Here is a 25,243-nt window from a genome sequence, read left to right as displayed (position 1 = left end):
AAAAAATCCGTTTTTTGCAATTTGTTCTTGTGATGTTTTGTTACAGGTGAACGTGTAAGAAAATATTTTAGTGGGAATAATTGGAAACTTCATCCGAACTGGTAAGTTTATTGATGAAAGTTCTGAAGTAACAGAAATATAGTAGCTTTTCTTAAAATACACCTGCATTGAAACATTATAAATCAATGCAATTGTCATTCTTTTTCTCAGGGCTTACTGTAGGTACCACTATGAAACAGAGCACACAATGAGTTCTCCTGAGGAGCAGTTCATGCACTTTCTGAATCGCACTCAAGGAAAATGGCAGTGGTTAGATAAACGGACCGTGACTCCGCCGGAGCATGTTGCATCACGTGAGTGGCCTTAAGTAGTTGAAGTAAAATTGCATACTGTATATGTCAGTAATTAAAGAGTTAATTACTTCTTGTGATGCTGCAAGAATCGTCACATCAGAAATGAAATGTATGAAAGATGAACTTTTATATAGGGAGGCAGAATAATTAAAATTAGTCTTAGGGCTTGAATAAAATTCTGGGAATTTAATAACTCTGCCATTGTACATACTAATTGTGCAAAGTGTCAAGTCCATTAGGAGTCTAAACTTTCTACATTCCAAGTATAGGCATCTATTCTGATCTAACATTTCCATTGTTATTTTGTGAACTAGAGAACTACTTCCTATAAATATTTTGCATATATCTATCGAGGTGGAAAGCGTGTGTTTTTTTTTTTTTTTTTTTTAATGATACTAGATTCTCCAAAACAAACAAGTTTTTTACAAGATGATGACTATAGGTACTCTTTTCCAAAGAGCATAGCTTTCATTTTGTGCATATTATTTTGAATTGTTGGCAATTGCAGCCAATTGGAAGCATTTTTATAAGAAGGCAAAGAGCACCGCTCTGCCTGTGGAAAGTTTTGTTCGTTAAAACCAAGACTGGTTCACACCAATGTAGGTGCCTCCTGGTGATATAAATTCTGTCTACAACATTACTTTCGCTGCTCTATAGTCTTCCGCCCCCTCCCCACCCCTTTCCTTTCGTTGATAAATTTGCAAGTTTGACTTATTAAACTGATGGTTCAGTAGTGTTCACACGTGTCAGCACCTGCCATTTTTGGAACTGGAATAATTACATTCATCTTGAAATCTGAAGGTATTTAAACTATCTCATATATTTCAAAGTAGATGGAGTAGTTGTGCCAAGCTCAGTTCTGCCAAGGATCTCGGTAATTCTTAGGGAATGTCATGTACTCCAGGTATCTAGTTTAGCCTTAGGCCTTTCATTTCTGTTTGAAATTCTTTTCTAAGTATCATATCTTCCATTTCATCTTCATCTTCTTCCTTTTTTCCATTTCCAGAACATCATCTTTGAGATCACTTCCTTTCGATAACCAGTCCACATATTCATTCCACCTCTCACCCTTCCCTTTTGTGCTACGTAATGTGTTGCTATCTGGGTTCCTTATATTAACACAGCTTGTTTTCTTCTCTCCAAAAGTTTCTTTATTTTTCTGTAAGTGCCATCCATAGACATGAATACTTCTACAGCTTTCTTTTTGTACATAGATATTCCTCCTTTACTATTTTGCACTTCCTGTAACTCATATTTTAGGTGTCTGTGAATGATGAAGCTGGTCAGCTGCTCTCATGCTACTGTCATGAATATCTATGGAAAGTGGTTGAAGGATGGTGAAATCATGGTTAAACAACAAGGCGTTGGATCTCCACATCTCATCACAAAATATGGGCATCATAGGCTTACCTGCTGTATAAAGTAGGATAGGCAGTGATCTGTGGCAGACCTGATGACAGAATACAATGATAATGCAGACACAATTGTTTCAGATCACATAGTTCTGTACATATTGTTGAGCAAGGGTCTTCACATCAGGTGACCCATATGTGTTCCCACAGTGGGCCAATGACATCATCAGTTACAATTGCAGTGACCATGGTTCCATTGAGATTGAACCAAATTTTTTGTTCCACCAAGTCAGTGGTCATGTCCGGATATGCTGTTATCCATTGGAATGGCTGTTTGAAATGTGAACCACACTGTGAACAAAGTCTGATGGGGGCAGTATTATCCCATGGAGAACATTCACTTGGCTGCTATCCATAGGACCTATGGTAGGAATTGTAGGCACGATAACAGCTGTGGATTACATGAACATTATTGCAGACCATCTGCATCTTTTCATGCTTGATGTCTTCCCCAACAATGATGGCACCTTTCAAGAAGATAACTGTCAATGCCAGAAGGCTAGATTGTGCTACAATGGTTTGAGGGGCAAGATAGAGAACTCAAATCAATGTCTTAGCCACCAAATTCAGCTGATCTATGCCCGATGGCATCTGAGATGCTATCAGGTGTCAGCTTTGCACCCACAAACTGCTGCCCATAACTCAGGGTTGTGTGACCTGTGCGTAAGTGTCGGATGCCATGTTACTCAATAAATGTACCAAGGACTTGTCAAATCCATGCCAAACAGAATCACTAGCATATTGTGTTCTAAAAGTGTACCAACATGCTATTAAACAGGAGGTCATAACGTTTTGGCTCATCAGCGTATCTGTAATGTTATAAAAGTTGAGCACTTACTGAGGCAGCTGAGGTTAGCCCACTGTGAGAGATCACCAACTGCATGACAGAGAAGGTTCCTTAATACTGTAATGCTACTCGAGTGCCTGCTGCCTTCATTACCTATCAATGCCTGCCATGGCATATGGCTCATTATATGTGATTTTGCCTTAAGAGTTTGTAGTTTAAGTCAAGTAAGAGACTCTGCGCATGTGCCCACACACACACACACACACACACACACACACACACACACACACACACACACACAAACTAGACACTTTCATTTGACTTATTTATTCATTCATAAACAATTCAAATGTTCAGTACATGTATAAGTTACAATTTTCATAAAATATGAAAGCAGAAATAATATTAAATTCAGGTTGGATTCCACTGGGAACAATGTGCTCAACAACTACAATATTAGTATTGCAAACAAGAAAAATGGCAGCCTGGGTCATAAGGGCTGATGAAGAAATAAAATGATTTCAAACCTTTTATAACTGAGGCTATCATTTTTCTTGTTTACAATAATAATAATAATAATAATAATAATAATATAAATATATCTGTACATGAGGATAATCTATACGTGCTTTTTGTACAGTTTGTATTATGTAAAGAAGTGTGCCCTCTTAGTTTATTCAAAATAAATAATGGAGTGCAGCTGTAGAACACACTACATTAACCTTTTGTTCTTCATGGATGCATACAAGACTGTTTAGTAAAAGGAACCACACAAAATTTAAATTACTATGGCAAAGATAATAAAACTGAGCAAAATAAAACTGAGCAAGTCAGACAGTTTACATGTATGTCTTAGCAGCAGCCTAGGTGTGTCCACAGGTTGCGAGCCAGGGTTGGTCGGCATCTGGGAAGTATTATCTGGTGACTCTGGACTGGTTGTAGCAGTACCTGTTGATGAGGTATTCAGATTCCAGTTTGATACATTTGATAGATACTTTCTAGGGTATGCTATTGTACAGGATTTCCATGATGTGATCACCTCTGCTCAGCACTGGAAAAAGGCCAGTGTATGGCAGATGTAGGGGCAATCTGACTGAGTCTGTTTGTTGCATCACATATGAGCAGCTGTGCAAATCTTTGTGCACAAATACCTTGTGGTTGCCTTAGTGAGAATTGGACAGACAGTGGCTACTGGTGCAATGGAAATTCTGCCATGTCAAGTAGTGGTACTGGCTCTAAGCAGACCACTGTAATGTGTAGGGGCTCACCATTTCGGTTAAGGATGCACAGGCCTCAGACTTGTACTCCATCCAGAGGCCTAAGAGGACTAAGGGAAGTGCCTCTGTCCACTTTTCTTGTTAGCACATTAATGTCGCCTCTACCATACCAGTATTAGCAGGGTTGTAGCTGGTGCTGCTGGAAGTCGTAGAGTTTGGCCAGTTCTTGGAACAGAGTGAATGCAAACTGACAACCCTGATCAGTTTTAACGTGGAGAGGATACTAGTAACACACAATCCATGTACACATAAGCATTGTTGCTGTAGTTTCTACTGAGGTGTCAGTATTCGTGGTTGCCTCAGCCCTTCATGCATATCTGTCTATGGCAATATACAAGTATCTGTATCCATTCGACGCTGGAAGATGGTCCACCAGGTCACTGCAAATGTGGACAAAGCTAGCTAGTGTGCCTTTGAAGTTACCAATCTCAGCATGTACATGATGATGCTCTTTATTCTGTTGGCACGAGATGCAGGAACTTGCCCACAAGTCTGCCTTTCTTCATGGAAGGCTACATAAATTGGTCTGTAAGCAATCTGACTGTAATGTTGGCTCTTGAATGAGGTAAGCTGTGGATGCTGTCAAAGGCTGTCTTTTGCAACTTCTGTGAAATGTGTGGGAGTGGTTTATTTCGAGGGACATCACACTACAGCTTCAGCTTAAGAGTTTGGCACATGAAGCTACGTACATGAGTCACTCAGTAACTGTTGTAACTGTGGATCTGTTTCCTTCTATACACAAAGTCCTCTATAGTCCAAAATCTCTGCCACACCACAAATACAAGAAAAGTGGTCAGGCACCAAATTTTCAGCATCTGTATATACCTGATTAATCTGCGATTCACACTTAAGTGCCTGGCAGAGTGTTCATTGAACCACCTTCTAACTATTTATCTACTGTTCCACTCTAGGACAGTCATGGGAAAAATGAAGGGTTAAATCTTTCTTGTGAGCTCTGAATTCTTTTACTTTATTATGATGATCATTTCTCCCTATGTAGGTGTGTACCAACAAAATATTTTCACATTCAGAGGTGAAATCTTGTGACTGAAATTTCGTGAAAAGGTCTTGCTGGAATGTAAAACGGCTTTGTTTTAGTGATTGCACTCCAACTCGTGTATCATATGCATGATGGTCTCTCCCTTATTTCACAATAATACAACATGAGCTGCTCATCTTTGAACTTTTTCGATGTCCTCCATCAATCCAATCTGATATGGATCCCATACGGTGCAGCAGTACTCTAGAAGAGAATGGGCAAGCATCCTCACCCACAACATTATCTATGTTTTACTTATTTGTAATTCGAATTGTAATCCCAAGGTATTTAGTTGAATTGACAGCCATTTGCTTTGTATTATTTATTGTGTAACTGAAATTTAATACTCCTTTTACTACTCATGTCGATGACCTCACACTTGTCATTATTTGGATTCAATTGCCACATTTTGCACCATACAGTTATCTTGTCAAAATCATTTTTCAGTTGGTTTTGATCTTCTGGTGGCTTTACTAGAATGTAGATGAAAGCATCATCTGCAAACAGTGTAAGAGGACAGGTCAGATTGTCTCCTAAATCATTTATGTAGATTAAGAGCAACAGTCACAATAATGCTTCCTTACAGAATGCTAGATATCACTTTCATTTTACTCAATGAGTTTCCATCAGTTACTAGAAACTGTGACCTTTCTGAGAGGAAATCATGAATCCAATCACAGGGTAGTCCACAGACAATTTGTTTAGAAGTGGCTGCCGGTGCTGGTCTTCTTGCTGGTGGAGTTCTGCTGTGATTGCCATCTAACTTGCATCAACAACTGTAGCCAGATGTGCAGATGAATGAATAAACACTGCCTGAGTTAAGCTCACCTGGAGAACGTGAAGCACCTAGACCATTTTAGGTGTCCATGTGACAGGTCTGCATTCAGCAACATTGCAGCCTGGAAGTGCATCTGTGAGCGGTGTGCATGCTGTTGTTGCTGTTGGGAGCTGATGACAGTAAAAATTTAGCATGCTCAGGAAGTAGGAGTGCGGGTTAGCTACTACAAACAGCATAGTGAACGCATTATTGTGGCCAAGATAGACACAAAGTCCATGCCTACTACAGTAGTACAAGTTATATGCCAACTAACTCTGCAGATGATGAAGAAATTGATGAAATGTATGACGAGATAAAAGAAATTATTCAGGTAGTGAAGGGAGACAAAAATTTAATAGTCATGGGTGACTGGAATTCGTCAGCAGGAAAAGGGAGAGAAGGAAACATAGTAGGTGGATATGGATTGGGGGGGAGAAATGAAAGAGGAAGCCGCCTTGTAGAATTTTGCACAGAGCATAACTTAATCATAGCTAACACTTGGTTCAAGAATCATGAAAGAAGGTTGTATACCTGGAAGAATCCTGGAGATACTAAAAGGTATCAGATAGATTACATAATGGTAAGACAGAGATTTAGGAACCAGGTTTTAAATTGTAAGACATTTCCAGGGGCAGATGTGGATTCTGACCACAATCTATTGGTTATGAACTGCAGATTGAAACTGAAGAAACTGAAAAAAGGCGGGAATTTAAGGAGATGGGACCTGGATAAACTGAAAGAACCAGAGGTTGTAGAGAGTTTCAGGGAGAGCATAAGGGAACAATTGACAGGAATGGGGGAAAGAAATACATCTACATCTACATCTACATTGATACTCCGCAAGCCACCCAACGGTGTGTGGCGGAGGGCACTTTACGTGCCACTGTCATTACCTCCCTTTCCTGTTCCAGTCGCGTATGGTTCGCGGGAAGAACGACTGTCTGAAAGCCTCCGTGCGTGCTCTAATCTCTCTAATTTTACATTCGTGATCTCCTCGGGAGGTATAAGTAGGGGGAAGCAATATATTCGATACCTCATCCAGAAACGCACCCTCTCGAAACCTGGCGAGCAAGCTACACCGCGATGCAGAGTGCCTCTCTTGCAGAGTCTGCCACTTGAGTTTATTAAACATCTCCGTAACGCTATCACGGTTACCAAATAACCCGGTGACGAAACGCGCCGCTCTTCTTTGGATCTTTTCTATCTCCTCCGTCAACCCGACCTGGTACGGATCCCACACTGATGAGCAATACTCAAGTATAGGTCGAACGAGTGTTTTGTAAGCCACCTCCTTTGTTGATGGACTACATTTTCTAAGCACTCTCCCAATGAATCTCAACCTGGTACCCGCCTTACCAACAATTAATTTTATATGATCATTCCACTTCAAATCGTTCCGTACGCATACTCCCAGATATTTTACAGAAGTAACTGCTACCAGTGTTTGTTCCGCTATCATATAATCATACAATAAAGGATCCTTCTTTCTATGTATTCGCAATACATTACATTTGTCTATGTTAAGGGTCAGTTGCCACTCCCTGCACCAAGTGCCTATCCGCTGCAGATCTTCCTGTATTTCGCTACAATTTTCTAATGCAGCAACTTCTCTGTATACTACAGCATCATCCGCGAAAAGCCGCATGGAACTTCCGACACTATCTACTAAGTCATTTATATATATTGTGAAAAGCAATGGTCCCATAACACTCCCCTGTGGCACGCCAGAGGTTACTTTAACGTCTGTAGACGTCTCTCCATTGATAACAACATGCTGTGTTCTGTTTGCTAAAAACTCTTCAATCCAGCCACACAGCTGGTCTGATATTCCGTAGGCTCTTACTTTGTTTATCAGGCGACAGTGCGGAACTGTATCGAACGCCTTCCGGAAGTCAAGAAAAATAGCATCTACCTGGGAGCCTGTATCTAATATTTTCTGGGTCTCATGAACAAATAAGGCGAGTTGGGTCTCACACGATCGCTGTTTCCGGAATCCATGTTGATTCCTACATAGTAGATTCTGGGTTTCCAGAAATGACATGATACGCGAGCAAAAAACATGTTCTAAAATTCTACAAGAGATCGACGTAAGAGATATAGGTCTATAGTTTTGCGCATCTGCTCGACGACCCTTCTTGAAGACTGGGACTATCTGTGCTCTTTTCCAATCATTTGGAACCCTCCGTTCCTCTAGAGACTTGCGGTACACGGCTGTTAGAAGGGGGGCAAGTTCTTTCGCGTACTCTGTGTAGAATCGAATTGGTATCCCGTCAGGTCCAGTGGACTTTCCTCTATTGAGTGATTCCAGTTGCTTTTCTATTCCTTGGACACTTATTTCGATGTCAGCCATTTTTTCGTTTGTGCGAGGATTTAGAGAAGGAACTGCAGTGCGGTCTTCCTCTGTGAAACAGCTTTGGAAAAAGGTGTTTAGTATTTCAGCTTTACGCGTGTCATCCTCTGTTTCAATGCCATCATCATCCCGGAGTGTCTGGATATGCTGTTTCGAGCCACTTACTGATTTAACGTAAGACCAGAACTTCCTAGGATTTTCTGTCAAGTCGGTACATAGAATTTTACTTTCGAATTCAATGAACGCTTCACGCATAGCCCTCCTTACGCTAACTTTGACATCGTTTAGCTTCTGTTTGTCTGAGAGGTTTTGGCCGCGTTTAAACTTGGAGTGGAGCTCTCTTTGCTTTCGCAGTAGTTTCCTAACTTTGTTGTTGTACCACGGTGGGTTTTTCCCGTCCCTCACAGTTTTACTCGGCACGTACCTGTCTAAAACGCATTTTACAATTGCCTTGAACTTTTTCCATAAACACTCAACATTGTCAGTGTCGGAATAGAAATTTTCGTTTTGATCTGTTAGGTAGTCTGAAATCTGCCTTCTATTACTCTTGCTAAACAGATAAACCTTCCTCCCTTTTTTTATATTCCTATTAACTTCCATATTCAGGGATGCTGCAACGGCCTTATGATCACTGATTCCCTGTTCTGTACATACAGAGTCGAAAAGTTCGGGTCTGTTTGTTATCAGTAGGTCCAAGATGTTATCTCCACGAGTCGGTTCTCTGTTTAATTGCTCGAGGTAATTTTCGGATAGTGCACTCAGTATAATGTCACTCGATGCTCTGTCCCTACCACCCGTCCTAAACATCTGAGTGTCCCAGTCTATATCTGGTAAATTGAAATCTCCACCTAAGACTATAACATGCTGAGAAAATTTGTGTGAAATGTATTCCAAATTTTCCCTCGCTGTTGTGCGCCCTAAAACACTAATCATCATCATCATCATCATCATCCAAATTTTCTCTCAGTTGTTCTGCCACTAATGCTGCTGAGTCGGGAGGTCGGTAAAAGGAGCCAATTATTAACCTAGTTCGGTTGTTTAGTGTTACCTCCACCCATAATAATTCACAGGAACTATCCACTTCTACTTCACTACAGGATAAACTACTACTAACAGCGACGAACACTCCACCACCGGTTGCATGCAATCTATCCTTTCTAAACACCGTCTGTACCTTTGTAAAAATTTCGGCAGAATTTATCTCTGGCTTAAGCCAGCTTTCTGTACCTATAACGATTTCAGCTTCGGTGCTTTCTATCAGCGCTTGAAGTTCCGGTACTTTACCAACGCAGCTTCGACAGTTGACAATTACAATACCGATTGCTGTTTGGTCCCCGCATGTCCTGACTTTACCCCGCACCCGTTGAGGCTGTTGCCCTTTCTGTACTTGCCCAAGGCTATCTAACCTAAAAAACCGCCCAGCCCACGCCACACAACCCCTGCTACCCGTGTAGCCGCTTGTTGCGTGTAGTGGACTCCTGACCTATCCAGCGGAACCCGAAACCCCACCACCCTATGGCGCAAGTCGAGGAATCTGCAGCCCACACGGTCGCAGAACCGTCTCAGCCTCTGATTCAGACACTCCACTCGGCTCTGTACCAAAGGTCCGCAGTCAGTCCTGTCGACGATGCTGCAGATGGTGAGCTCTGCTTTCATCCCGCTAGCGAGACTGGCAGTCTTCACCAAATCAGATAGCCGCCGGAAGCCAGAGAGGATTTCCTCCGATCCATAGCGACACACATCATTGGTGCCGACATGAGCGACCACCTGCAGATGGGTGCACCCTGTACCCTTCATGGCATCCGGAAGGACCCTTTCCACATCTGGAATGACTCCCCCCTGGTATGCACACGGAGTGCACATTGGTTTTCTTCCCCTCTCTTGCTGCCATTTCCCTAAGGGGCCCCATTACGCGCCTGACGTTGGAGCTCCCAACTACCAGTAAGCCCACCCTCTGCGACTGCCCGGATCTTGCAGACTGAGGGGCAACCTCTGGAACAGGACAAGCAGCCATGTCAGGCCGAAGATCAGTATCAGCCTGAGACAGAGCCTGAAACCGGTTCATCAGACAAACTGGAGAGGCTTTCCGTTCAGCCCTCCGGAATGTCTTTCGCCCCCTGCCACACCTTGAAACGACCTCCCACTCTACCACAGGTGAGGGATCAGGCTCAATGCGGGCAGTATCTCGGGCAACCACAGTCTTAGTCCGATCAGGGGATGCGTGGGACGAGCTGGCCGTCCCCGACAAACCCCCATCCGGACCCCCACAGTGATGCCCATTGGCAACAGCCTCAAGCTGTGTGACCGAAGCCAACACTGCCTGAAGCTGGGAGCGAAGGGATGCCAACTCAGCCTGCATCTGAACACAGCAGTTGCAGTCCCTATCCATGCTAAAAACTGTTTTGCAAAGAACGTCTGAACTAATCTACAGAGAGCGCAAATAAATCGACAAAATTTAAACGGTTATTAAAATACAAGATTGCCTAGTAAATGCAGTAATGCTGCTACTTGCGCACTGCTGACACTGCTCGGCGGCGGAAGGAGACTAAGCGAAATTACACTATTCAGGTACTAAAACACGATGCTACACTCTCAAATACTATAATACGCCCGAAATTTATGAATTAAACAATGCAAGTACCAAAAACACGCAAAGAAATTAAGAATCAAACTATGTAGCAAATGAGTGAGCTAGGAGTATACGACTTGCTGCTGCAGCTGCTTATCCAACGGCGGCAGGGAGCACACTGACTGCGACCAACCAACACTGGCCGTTCAAAACAAAAACAGTAGACAAACGACTACACGAATTTACACTATTCAGGTACTAAAACGCGATGCTACAACTCTCAAATACTATAATACGCCCGAAATTTATGAATTAAACAATGCAAGTACCAAAAACACGCAAAGAAATTAAGAATTAAACTATGTAACAAATGAGTGAGCTAGGAGTATACGACTTGCTGCTCAGCTGCATATCCAACGGCGGCAGGGAGCACAGTAGAAGAAGAATGGGTAGCTCTGAGGGATGAAGTAGTGAAGGCAGCAGAGGATCAAGTAGGTAAAAAGACGAGGGCTAATAGAAATCCTTGGGTAACAGAAGAAATATTGAATTTAATTGATGAAAGGAGAAAATATAAAAATGCAGTAAATGAAGCAGGCAAAAAGGAATACAAACGTCTCAAAAATGAGATCGACAGGAAGTGCAAAATGGCTAAGCAGGAATGGCTAGAGGACAAATATAAGGATGTAGAGGCTTGTCTCACTAGGGGTAAGATAGATACTGCCTACAGGAAAATTAAAGAGACCTTTGGAGAGAAGAGAACCACTTGTATGAATATCAAGAGCTCAGATGGCAACCCAGTTCTAAGCAAAGAAGGGAAGGAAGAAAGGTGGAAGGAGTATATAGAGGGTTTATACAAGGGTGATGTACTTGAGGACAATATTATGGAAATGGAAGAGGATGTAGATGAAGATGAAATGGGAGATAAGATACTGCGTGAAGAGTTTGACAGAGCACTGAAAGACCTGAGTCGAAACAAGGCCCCGGGAGTAGACAACATTCCATTAGAACTACTGATGGCCTTGGGAGAGCCAGTCATGGCAAAACTCTACCATCTGGTGAGCAAGATGTATGAGACAGGCGAAATACCCTCAGACTTCAAGAAGAATATAATAATTCCAATCCCAAAGAAAGCAGGTGTTCACAGATGTGAAAATTACCGAACTATCAGTTTAATAAGTCACAGCTGCAAAATACTAACGCGAATTCTTTACAGACGAATGGAAAAACTGGTAGAAGAGGACCTCGGGGAAGATCAGTTTGGATTCCGTAGAAATGTTGGAACACGTGAGGCAATACTAACCTTACGACTTATCTTAGAAGAAAGATTAAGAAAAGGCAAAGCTACGTTTCTAGCATTTGTAGACTTAGAGAAAGCTTTTGACAACGTTAACTGGAATACTCTTTTTCAAATTCTGAAGGTGTCAGGGGTAAAATACAGGGAGCGAAAGGCTATTTACAATTTGTACAGAAACCAGATGGCACTTATAAGAGTCGAGGGGCATGAAAGAGAAGCAGTGGTTGGGAAAGGAGTGAGACAGGGTTGTAGCCTCTCCCCGATGTTATTTAATCTGTATATTGAGCAAGCAGCAAAGGAAACAAAAGAAAAATTTGGAGTAGGTATTAAAATTCATGGAGAAGAAGTCAAAACTTTGAGGTTCGCCGATGACATTGTAATTCTGTCAGAGACAGCAAAGGACTTGGAAGAGCAGTTGAACGGAATGGACAGTGTCTTGAAAGGAGGATATAAGATGAACATCAACAAAAGCAAAACGAGGATAATGGAATGTAGTCAAATTAAATCGGGTGATGCTGAGGGGATTAGATTAGGAAATGAGACACTTAAAGTAGTAAAGGAGTTTTGCTATTTAGGGAGTAAAATAACTGATGATGGTCGAAGTAGAGAGGATATAAAATGTAGACTGGCAATGGCAAGGAAATCGTTTCTCAAGAAGAGAAATTTTTTAACATCGAGTATAGATTTAAGTATCAGGAAGTCGTTTCTGAAAGTATTTGTATGGAGTGTATCCATGTATGGAAGTGAAACATGGACGATAACCAGTTTGGACAAGAAGAGAATAGAAGCTTTCGAAATGTGGTGCTACAGAAGAATGCTGAAGATAAGGTGGGTAGATCATGTAACTAATGAGGAGGTATTGAATAGGATTGGGGAGAAGAGAAGTTTGTGACACAACTTGACTAGAAGAAGGGATCGGTTGGTAGGACATGTTTTGAGGCATCAAGGGATCACAAATTTAGCATTGGAGGGCAGCGTGGAGGGTAAAAATCGTAGAGGGAGACCAAGAGATCAATACACTAAGCAGATTCAGAAGGATGTAGGTTGCAGTAGGTACTGGGAGATGAAGAAGCTTGCACAGGATAGAGTAGCATGGAGAGCTGCATCAAACCAGTCTCAGGACTGAAGACCACAACAACAACAACAACAACAGGAAGTATCTTGGCTGCTGGTAATTTGCTGGCCTCAGCAGAGATTATAGCATTGTAATGCTCTCTGCCTATGGGCGAATGTCATTGGCTGAAACAGTATGGCCCAAAGAGGTGGCTCGAGTTTTCCCAGTGACGCGTATGCTTTTGTTTAATACTATTCCGTGGACAAACAGCTGATGGCATACTTCACATAGCTGTTGTTCATTCACTTGAGCACCAGGGGAGAACACCAGGATGTTGTCCAAGTAATTGAAACAAAATGAGAATAATTTGATCACCTCATCCACGAAACATTGCCACTTCTGAGCATCATTTTCGTGGCCAAAAGACATGAAGAAAAATTCAAATAAACCGAATGGCACGATTGCTGCAATTTTCGGAATGTCACTTATTGCTACTGGTATCTGGTTATAGGCTTTTTTACAGTTGAGATGATAAAAACCTTGGTACCAGCTCATGTTTATGTTAAGTCGTTCATGTTGGACACCAGATACCTGTCTGGAATTATTCTTGCATTTAAGACTTAGTAATGGCCACATGGCCTCCCTGAGCAATCTTTCTTGTGGACAAGGTGTATGAGGCGAAGATCATATGCTGTCAGACAAGACAATGATTCTAATCTTCAACATTTCCTCAAAAACTACCTTTTTCTCTGTTAAGCTCTCAGCTGCAACTCTGCATGCATGTAGTATGACTGGTTGTCCTGGTGCAGTGCATTGTGCGTGGTGCTGTTATGGTGAACTCGTACCTGCAACTTGCTTGAGGATGAAATTGTAATGCACTATAAGCAGGATGGCCCCTAGCCCCTGATACTGCAGTGTTCTCAACTGAGCTCCGTAATCATGTTTCCTGTAGGTTAACTGTTAGTGCAAAATGTGTGAGGAACTCGGCATCTAAAATAGGTTCAGAGTCCTCAGCGACTACAAATGACCATATGAGAGGTGTGGAAAACTGATGTCAAAGGTGAACATTTTGTGTCCATAAGTGTTGATCTCATAGTTATTGAGTGACTTCAACCATGCTTGAACATCCCATTTGTTGTCTGGTGCATGGCTGACAGGCAGCGTGCTGATGTCAGGTTCAGTGTCAATGAGGAACATTTTGCCTATGTGCTTGTCTGACACATACAGTCTTTTTGACATGATTGAACATGTATGTTGAAGTGGCTGCTGATAACTGTGTGTAGACACAGCACTGCAACTGTCAGTGCATTGGCTGTTTGCATAACAGTGGGGCGAGGTACATTTTGCAATGTATTGACCAAAACATTTGTGTTACCACCATACCCTATGGAAGCTCTTCTGTTAGTTCTGAGTTCAACTTTTAGCACCTTCCACTGTGGTTTTTAAGCTTCGGATTTCATTAGAAACGCTCTATGCTTGTCATGATGTAATTGCCATGCAGTTTGAAGTCACCATCTCTGGTGAACTCAACCGGCAGTGGCCCACCAGTGTCGTGGCAATTGGTTTGGGAGACTCTAGCATTTTATAGACCCTATCAATGATCTGCAGTAATTTGTTGGTAGAGTTATTGTCATGTACCGCCAATGGTGTTTGTACTAGTGCCTGTAGTTGTTGCTGTCAAAAGTATAGTAACACATCATCAGACACTGTGGCACTGTTCACTAAATTACGTAGATGTCACAGGAACTCTGATGGAGGTCTCATCATATGTTTCTCCTGATATAGTACTTGCCTGACTATGGTATTGGTGGACTCTGTATAGGAGTGCATCAATTCATCTTTCAGTTTGTTGTAAGCTATGTCTGGCAGTGGGTGCACTGTAATGTCCATCACCAGTGTTGTAGTTTGTTGGCCCAAATATAAGGGGTGTTCAAAAAGAAACGACCCAGAGCCATAATTACAGAAATCAGTACCTGTATGTTAGAAGTATTGACCCTGGCTGTTGAGACACTTCTCCCACTGTGACACAAGGCAGTGAATGGATGTCTCATAAAATTCCCAGTGCTGCGATGTTAACCAGTTACACACATACAGTTGGATGTCGTCATCCGAGGTGAATCGTTTGCCCCTTAGAGCCTTTTTAAGGGTACAAAAATAGCATAATCACAGGGAGAGAGGTCCGGACTGTGTGGAGGGTGGCGGAGAACCTCCCATTTGAATTTGTGCAGGAGTGTCATGACTGTGTTGGCCATATGACACTTTGCATGTTGTGGAGCAGAATGACCCTATGAGTGAGATTGCCTGGTTGTTTTGATTTGATTGCTTGGTAGAGAGTGGTCAAGGTTTGTGAGTAACAGTGGACATTCACTATTGTCCCATGCAGCAGGAAGTGAATCAGAAGGGGGCCATCTTGGTCAAAGAAGAACGTCAGCATAACCTTTCTTGCACTCATGTGGACAACGACGTCCAGCTGTATGAGCAGAACTGGTTAACATTGCAGCCCTGGGAATTTTATGAGACAGCCATTCACTGCCTTGTGTCACAATGGGACAAGCGTCTCAACAGCCAGGTTAAATACTTTCTAACATACAGGTACTGGTTTCTGTAATTATGCCTCTGGCACATTTCTTTTTGAACACCCCTTATGCTACACCTAGGTGCATTGTTTTGGTCATTGATCACTTGTTGCTACCAGAATATGTTCTCCATTACTGCAAACCATATTTTCAGTTGGCTGGGCATAAATTGCAGTGTCTGAAATTGCAGGCGGGACAAGCTGCTGAAACTAATGGACAGGTATCTTGTTGTTTCAAACTGTGGTTGTGGCTCTGTTATACTTACCTGAGCTGATACTCTTGAAGTCTGGCATAACACCTTCTGAATCGCCAAAAGCATTCACTGTCCTGTGATATGTGGTCATTGCAGAATTAACGCCTTTTTGTTGTTGTTGTTGTTGATGATGACGATGATGATGATGATGTTGATGTTGTTTTGCATGGGCTTCATGTTCATATTCCACAGGAAAGCAAGCTCCAAAACCTTTATGTTGTTTGGAGTTTGCTGATGTTGCCAGTGATGGTGTGGTGGAATAGCCTGTCTTCATTGCTTATTGTCTTCATGCGTATTTCCACTGTTTGTTGAAAACGCCAGTCATGGGAAGGCACAAAAGTTCATAGACAGGATCACCAATAATGGGGCCACTTAGTTGACCCACACACATAATTGCATGTAGCTTTGAAATGCACAGAATTAACATTTTATTCTTCAAAAGAGCATAAAAGAACATTTGATAAAAGAAACTAAAAGGAAACACACTGAACTTAAATTTTTACAACAAAGGTATCAAAACTAAGCATGTATGAGTTCACATGTATGTCTTGATATTCCCTTGTGTGGCAGTTCTGAAGGCTTACATATTGACCAATTTTCCATTCTAAGCAGGTACTGTGGCCAGTGCCATTACAGCAGGATCCCATATTTGTTTTTCTGATTACCAGGCGTATTTTCTGGGAATGTTCATGCCATAGTAAATGAACAACTGCCAATCAACTGCAGCAGACTGTTTTCAATCAGTCTTTTGTGTTAGGCCAAAATAACTTAATTAATTCAAAATTATCATGATGGGTTAGAATGGCAGATGATGGCTTTCTGTGTAAAAGAGCTTAGAAATCCATTTTCTCTGTTTTATTACCTATGGTTTTTGGAAGTAAATAGCTCTTATTTTCCTGATGAGTAGTGTGGCCACTTTTCCCAGTGGGACATCATGTAAGTATAGTGATCAACAGCAGAAACTATTTGAGTAAAATAAATAACAAGAAACTATATTTGTAGGCCAAAAGACATTGTTTAAACATTATATTGCAACAAAACTATTATTCTCCCTTGAAGTGAGGTAACAAGTGTAATACAAATGAATTATCTTACATCAGATGGCTCAAAAAATGGGGATTACTAAAAAATAACGAATGATCTTCCTCTTTTAATCTCATTGACCATAGTGGCATTGTATATTGGATCTTGCCTTACCACTATTCGACAGTTAGCAGTGCTGGTCAGGATAAAATTATGCAGTAGACACTTTTTCCATCCTGGCCATTTTGCCACAACTTCCCCTACTGATCTTATTATTAATTGGTAACCTACCTAAATTAGTATCTTATATTAAATAATTACAGTAATTGTAATACGAGTTACAATCACAGATGTTTACAAAATGTTTTGAATGTGATTTTTCTTTTACTTATTGCACTTTAAAGCAACACCCTCAATTTGATATCACATTACTTGTTACAAACATATACCACAATTGAAGATGCTCGTCTCTATAATTTACATCCATGAATCCATGTCACCTCCATTTCACATATATACCATAGATGTTGATGGCCACTACTTGTGCACACTTGCAAGTTGTCAGCACTGGAAGGCAAACGGTAAAATATTCCCCTTTACTTCTATAAACCTTGCAGTTGTCAGGCTACATGCCACTCTGCCCCTGCCATAAGTGGCCAGATTTATGAAGATCGTGGCCGAATTCACCAACATCAATTAAAATGAAGCACATCTCAAAATATTACTGTTTCTGCGAGTATTTGGTTTGTTACTGAGCAAGAAAAATATACTCTTGGGCAGCTCTTAACATTAGTTGCCACTTTTGGACTTTGCTGTTAGTTGTTAGAAGCATACTTGCATTTTTATAAAATTTGGCTGAGACCTGCAGGCCACACAAGAACAAGATCCAGGCCACATGTAGATGGCAGGCCACAGTTTGACGACCATTGGTTTAGAGTCATGGACTAAGGGAAAGTCATTTCATTGCAAGGTCTGGAAAACCTGACTTTAACCTCCCAGTGTCCTTTTTGGCTGCTCTGCAGTATAGTGTGAAGTCTTGATATGTCAGAAGTTATTCTGGCTTAACTTTGGGGATGGGATCAAGTTGGCAGATGTTGACATGTGTCTCACACAACTGGTAGAGAGTATCCATCATATATTCCTTTGTTCCATGGCAGTGGATGCCTACTCTGTTAGAGCACGGTTTTTCAAACTGTGGGTTGCGACCCCCTGGGAGGTCGCAAAGACTTGCTCAGGGGGTTGTGGTCGCAGGAGAAAAGAAACTTGTCAATTTTATGTTGGCTCAGAGTGAAGTGCAAAGACAGTGATCATGTCCGTACTTGCTGGAGTACTGAGACAACTAATTGTAGAGACTGAAAATGTGTGACTATGCCCCTGTTGACCCCTTTACACCCCCACACCTCTACTGCGGCAAATAATATAATTATATCTTTGCCCGCATAACACTGCGACCTCTTTTCACATTGCACTTGATTTCTCGATCAGTATAGTATCAATAGAAAGAAAATTAAATCCATTGCCTTTGAAATTACTGACATACTTTTATTATCGTTCTGGGGGTTGCCAGAATATTTTTACTTGGAAAGGGGCCATGTATTCAGAAAGGATGAAAAACACTGTGTTAGAGGATGATAAAGGGCTGATAAGTCAGCTGCTCATGGTCTTGTGGTTAGAGGTGCTGACTCTCAATCAAGGGGCCCTGGGTTAGATTCCCGGATGGGTCAGGGACTTTTTCCACTTATGACTGGGTGTACTTGCTGTTCTCATCATTTCATCATCAGAAATGTGCAAGTCATCAAAGTGGCATTAAATGAAAAGACTTGCATCAGGTGGCCAAACACCCCAAAAATGGTCTCGTGGCCAAAAGTGCCATTCGCACATTTCATTTTTCAAGGACTAATTGGGTTTGACAGAATAAAGAATTCTATAATTATTCAGTGTTTTAGTTTGGACAATATTGGAGGCAGGTGAGGAAAGCTGGTGATGCTACATTCATTGTAATCTTATGGCAGTGAACACTGAGGACTGAAAAACACAGAGCATCTATACCTTTGTGTGTGTGTGTGTGTGTGTGTGTGTGTGTGTGTGTGTGTGTGTGTGTGTTACAAACACTATTAACTCGTCCTGTGTTCGAGAGCAGCATTCACAGTGGGATGGCATTGTGGCTGGTGCAATGTTTTGTGGAAAAGTTTATAAATAGCTGTGTGAGTCTCTTTTAATTTATTGACCTGTAAAGCTAAAATATTAGTAGTTTCCATTAAGAACTAAAGTATTTAATACAGAAAATGGGATATCTATTAAGACAATAGAAAAACCTAGGACAAAACTTATATCCTGAAACTTTTTTGATTTTATAGTCATTAACAAAATCATAAATAGCATTCATTTGTGATAAATGCAGATAACATACACCCCTGTTGAAAGGGAAACTAAATGTAATGTGATATGTCAGCTATAATATGTGCTAACTGTAAATTACAAATGTCAGTAATTTACTACAAAATGTGTTGTGCCAACACTCTTAACTTCCAAAAATTCACAAAAATTATATTTATTCATGTGTATTTACACTGAAAATTAGGGTGAATAATTTTTTGGACATAGCTGCTAATGCATAAAGCATGAATGTTGGTTACAACTAATGCTAGAGCTTAAAATTAGTTTTTCACCATTCTTCAAAATATCCAATACATCATTTTTCAGTGTAGTGAAACAATTGTAAATGAACAAAACGGTAACTTTATTAGGCCTAAAACGTTTTGTCGTGTTAATCGTAACAAAAACAACTTTCATCTCCCACAAGCAAATAAGTTTGAATTTTTAACGTGTGATGAATATGAAATATGTGTAGAGAGCCAAAGAAAGGAATTACTTTCATCAAATGCAGCAACCACAAATCATTTCAGTAGGCCTACGAAGTCCTGTAATAACAAGAAAGGAAACACCAGAAAATACATGGAACATACTTATCATGCAAACAAGATAACTACCGATACAGGTAAGAAGAACAAAGAAGATATTTTCATACTTTCAGACAGTCATGGAAAGGGCTTAGCCGACATTTTGTGTAACGTGCAAACTATATTCAAGGTTAGTGGAATAACGAAACTGGGTGCCCCTTTGCGCGAAGTTTTAAAAAACTGTGAACATTCTTTGAAGCCGGGGAGCAACTGTTTAATAATAGGAGGTGCTAATGATGTTTATAGGAACGAAGGCAAACTCGCTACAAGAGCTCTAAGAAGTACATTACAGAAAATTACAGATGTTAACTTCTTCATTGCCAGTATCCCACAAAGACATGATCTTATAGAACAATCACAACAAAGAAATCACAGTTACTAATAAGAAATTTGAGAAAATCTGCCGAAGCCTCCCAAATGCCACACATGTGGACGTACCATCTACAGAGAGAAGTCATTTTACAAGGCATGGGCTTCACAGAAATAAACTCGGAAAATCATTCATTAGTCGAGAAATCCTTAATGCAGTGAAGGCAGTTAAGGACAAGAATAGCACGACCGTACTACTTCCACCACCAAACACAGCAACTGAAAATTTCCAACAAGAAAATGAAACTGAATCACTGACAACAGGTCCAGCACTAGGATCTCCACTTTCCTCAAAAACAGCTGAGGTAAATGATTCAAATAGGACAGAAGTTTCCAAAGCAGCTTCAGCAGAAGCAGCTACATACTACACAACTGCATCATTAACAAGAAAAAAAACGCCTGATGTGCCAGCAGCCAATGACCTTTCATCAGTATTGGCCCCTCCTCAGTCTTCAACAGTGAAAGACTTTTCACCAGCTTCACCATCATCAGCAGTAACAGAAGCAAACAGAAGAAGCACAAGAACATTTTTGGTACCCGGCCTCAGATACAAGACTAACATAAGGCAGATACCTTCAGATACACCAACTTCCAAGTCTAACTGGCAACAGACTCACCTCCACTGTCATCAACACAAGAATAACCATGCCACCAGCTCATCTAAAGGATTTTTTAGCATCAGGTCTAACGGGAAGGGCGCCACCAAGATAAGTGAAAACAAATGCCTAACAGTGTTTCACCAAAACATTCAAGCCATAAAGAACAAAGCACAACAGCTAGAAGTAGAATTGGAAAATTTTGTATGTACCGCTCTCCCAGTGGAGACATTGATATATTCTTCTCAAAACTGAATCAAAGCTTAGACAAGGTTTCTGGACCAAAAGCAAATGTAATTATCTGTGGTGACTTAAACATTAATATGATGAAGCCTGATAAGGCTAGCAACATATATGTGAATATTCTAAGCTGTTATGGAATATCCTCCCTTGTTAATTGTCCAACTAGAATAACGAAAGAATCTTCCTCATCTATAGATCATGTAGCTACAGATACTGATAGTAAAAAATGTCATATTGTTGCCCAAAACCTGGGCCTATCAGACCACCTCTGCCAGATCTTAAAAACTAACATTCATGTAGAAACTCCTCCTAAACCGTGTACATACAAAAGAATGTTTTCCATATCAGCCCTGTATGAGTTTAAATCTCAGCTAGAATATGAAGATTGGAGGGAAGTCTATGCAGAAACCAATGCAAATCAGAAATTTATCAAGTTCATGTCAATTTTTAAATTCAGATTTGAAGAGATGTTTCCCAAAACTCTTTATCAAATTAAAACTACAAAGAGAAATCCATGGGTGACTACAGGTATCAAAAAGTCCTCAGAAACTCTTAGATATCTCAACTCCATAAAAAATAATCAATCTAACCCAGAAGTTCTGCAATTCTACAAAAAGTACAGGAAAATATACAGAAAGGTGTTGCTAGCCGCAAAAAAACTTTCAAGCAACAGACATAATTAATGAATCTTTCGAATCTGGATACTTTCCGGAGTACCTAAAACAAGCAAAAGTTATACCTATTCTTAAAAACCGAGGTGTGGAAAATGTAAAGAACTACAGGCCGATTTCTATACTGTCTATCATTTCTAAAATAATAGAAATACTAGTCAAAAAGAGACTGCTAAATTACCTGAATAACTATAACCTTGTTTCCAATGACCAATTTGGTTTTAGACCCGGAAAAGGCACACAATCTGCTATAGCACAGTTCACTAAAGTAATTTTAGAAGCACTGGACAAAGGTGAAAATGTAAGTGGTATCTTTTTAGACTTGTCCAAGGCCTTTGATACAATTGACCACAAAATCTTACTTCATAAATTAGGGCAAATGGGAATAAGAGGTGTGACAAAGAAGTGGTTCAAATCATACTTGGAAAACAGAGTTCAACAAGTTGAGATATTACAAGTTTCAAACAATTCCCTTATAAAACACCTGTCTGACCCAGAAAATGTGAATATAGGCGTCCCACAGGGAAGTGTATTAGGCCCAATATTGTTTCTTATATACATTAACGACTTCCCACAAAGTATCAGACATGGAGAAAAAATACTTTTTGCTGATGACAGCAACATAGTAATAACAGGTGAAAATCCAACACAACTGTCAGAAAGAGCAAACGAAGCTCTCAGTGATGTCCACAACTGGTCATTAAAAAATAAAGTAACCCTAAAAGTAAAGAAATCTAACTATATTAACTTCCATTTGAACAAAAAACACAATGCGACTAGAATAAAAGTGAATAATAATGAATTAGAATGTGTAACAAGTACCAAATTCTTAGGGATGAATGTAGACAGCCAAATGAAATGGACAAACCATGTCAACAATTTTGGCAAAGAAATTATCCACAGCATGCTATGCTCTTAGAATCTTTGCACCGGTATGCAATAATACCTGTCTTAAAATAACATATTACGGATATCTACACTCAGTCCTCAGCTATGGGATCGTGTTTTGGGGAACAAGTGCCAGTAACATACAAACTGTGTTCAAAGTACAAAAAAGAGCCATAAGGATAATAACAAACAGCAACAACAGGGCCCACTGTCTATAATTATTTAGAAAGCTAGGCATTCTAACTGTTTCTTGTGAGTATATATTTCAGAACATAATGTTCATTAAGAAAAATCTCAACATGTACAACACAAACAGCCTAATACATGACCATGAAACAAGAGCTTGTCACCACCTCCATCTAGATAGAAAGAACAAGGCAAAGACGCAAAAAAGTATATTTTATAATGGGATAAAACTGTATAACAAATTACCACAGGAAATTAAAGAAATAAATGAGCCCCTCACTTTCAGACAAAAGCTTAAAACCTTCTTAGTAAGTAAAAGTTGTTATACTGTAAAAGAATATTTAACATAGATGTAGATTATTAGCAACATATGACATTATCACCAAAATATTATGTAATTATAAATGTGTGTATGACTAGTTATAAAAACTACACAAAATATGAGAAACCTGTTTCATTGTAAATGTAAATGTGTGCTCATGTGTTGTAAACTGACGACATCCATACAATATTTATCGTTCCACGGTTGAATAAATAAATAAAAAATAAATAAAAAAATAAGCATGAGTTTTTGTACAATTAACACAAAAAGCACATTTATGTTTTATGTGAGTTTTTGGAACGAGGTTTTCAAAGTGAATTTATCTACCACTCGTGATTTTACTCAAACACAAAGGAAATATTGGAAGTCAGGTTACATAAGTAAGTAAATATTTTTTTCTTTCATACTCTCAGTTTCAGTCTCTATCTCGTTACTGAGCAGATGGATGCTAACTTGGGTATTTCTATCAGTCTTTACATACATACATAATTTCTTTGTGTTTTGTGAGAGATCTTTTGATAACATTCTGCCACAGTAATCACTGAAGTCCTTGAATTAAGCTGGTTTAATGTCACCTTCTACACTAGTGTGTCAAAGGTGAACACTGTAGTGTCAGTATGTGCTATAGAAAAAACATAAAATTTAGGGCACAACAGAGCAGATAATAGTTTGTTTCTGCAATCTCAAATTAGCTTTGTGGATAAGCAGAAAATGAGAGGCAATAACAGAATTGTACACAGGAACAGAAGTTTCTCTCTTTAGAAAACAGCAGCTGTAAATATGGAAGATGAGGAGAATAAGAAATTGTTTTACTGAAGACTGTTGTGTGAAGAAAAGGAGATGCCGATGGATAGTTTCATATCGTGCATTATAGGTTCTTTCAAACTCTGACCTTTGATGATGATGCCAAAAAACAAACATGTCCAGAGTAACATCATATGTGACTGAAGATTCAAATTGGATAAATGGTCTGTTCTAGAGGTTTGGATGTCATGATTACAAGACAAGGATACTCTAAGAATATACACCAAAAATTGCTGGCACATGATGAGAAACAGTATCAGGAAGAAGTGAGGAAAGCAGTTTTCAGGTACAAAGCCGAAACACATTAAGTTTTACCTGTTAACAAATGTTGTGCAGACAAAAAATAAATCAGAAGTGACACAATCTGAGGCTGCAAGATTTTGGATGGAATATTCATGGAGCAAATATTGCAGTTAAGCTGGTCCCTCATGTGACCAACATGGTTCATACTTGAATAATCGTAGTATGGAGAAGCACTCTGAAATTTTATACTTGCTGTCCCAACTTGTAGCAGACATTTCTAACTGTGTGATGTGTCCCACAACTGTGCAAGAAGGTCCTTTATAACCAAAGAAGTCACATAGCGTGTAAACATCTGTATATATTGTGCTGTGACATATTTGTAGCCAAAGCAATTAAGAAAGCTGCTTAAAAATAATAGTCATTATGGAAATCACCAACTTGTATATCTCCAGTAGTGGGTCCATTCATTCATCCTTTGCTTGTGTTCTTTAGATGCCATCAAGCAGGAGAACCTCTTGGGAAATGGAACGAGAGGATTTATACCTTAATAAAAGACAAGCAACTCTTTGCAACTTAATCTGTTCACAGTACTAAGAATAAGCTGTTGTTCCACTTTCTAGTACTATTTGTGCTTCTGCCATCCAAATGCAATGTAGCAAATCAGCAGGGAAACTGCTACTTAAAAAAAAATGCTGCTTCAACAGTTATATGAAATATCTATGGTTTATCTTCTGTTTGCAGCTTAAAATTTTTAGATTACATTGGTATCTTTCAAAGAGAATAATTTACTGCATCTGTTTTCAACAACGGGTTTTTTACAATGCACTGCTACTTGTAGCAAAGTCCTTTGTAAAGCTGCATGACAAGTCATGTAGCTAACAGAACTTATCAATCTTTGAATGTAGATATATGGATAACGTGTAGAAAGAGTGGCTAATTTTTTAATTTTCTTTTGAATGGGTAGGGATTCAAAGTTTCCTTCTGGAACACGTTGAATACCTTTGCTCCAGAGCACATAACTACAGGCTGAATCATAGGCTAAGAGGAAAAGTCTACTACAAATGATTTGCGTGTTTCATATTACATTTGTGCAAACCACAGTACAGCTGAAACTGACTTTAGTTATCGGCAACAAAAACCGTTAGGGAGTAAATATA

The 25,243-nt window shown here is 40.0% G+C and overlaps 1 protein-coding gene across 3 annotated transcripts in view; it reads left to right on the top strand.

The window, feature by feature from the left end:
- LOC124798185 (voltage-dependent calcium channel subunit alpha-2/delta-3) overlaps positions 1-25,243 on the top strand; it is a 792,806-nt gene that overhangs the window by 525,670 nt on the left and 241,893 nt on the right. For all 3 annotated transcript variants that reach the window (XM_047261474.1, XM_047261473.1, XM_047261472.1), the window contains 2 exons: positions 47-101; positions 211-353. In XM_047261474.1, coding sequence (XP_047117430.1) covers positions 47-101; positions 211-353 — 198 coding nt within the window. The remainder of the gene's footprint in view (positions 1-46; positions 102-210; positions 354-25,243) is intronic.

Source organism: Schistocerca piceifrons, chromosome 5 (genome assembly GCF_021461385.2).
Source record: "Schistocerca piceifrons isolate TAMUIC-IGC-003096 chromosome 5, iqSchPice1.1, whole genome shotgun sequence".
Classification (NCBI taxonomy): domain Eukaryota; kingdom Metazoa; phylum Arthropoda; class Insecta; order Orthoptera; family Acrididae; genus Schistocerca; species Schistocerca piceifrons.
The sequence above is the reverse complement of the archived record's forward strand: the minus strand, read 5'-3'. Positions and strand labels throughout refer to the sequence as shown.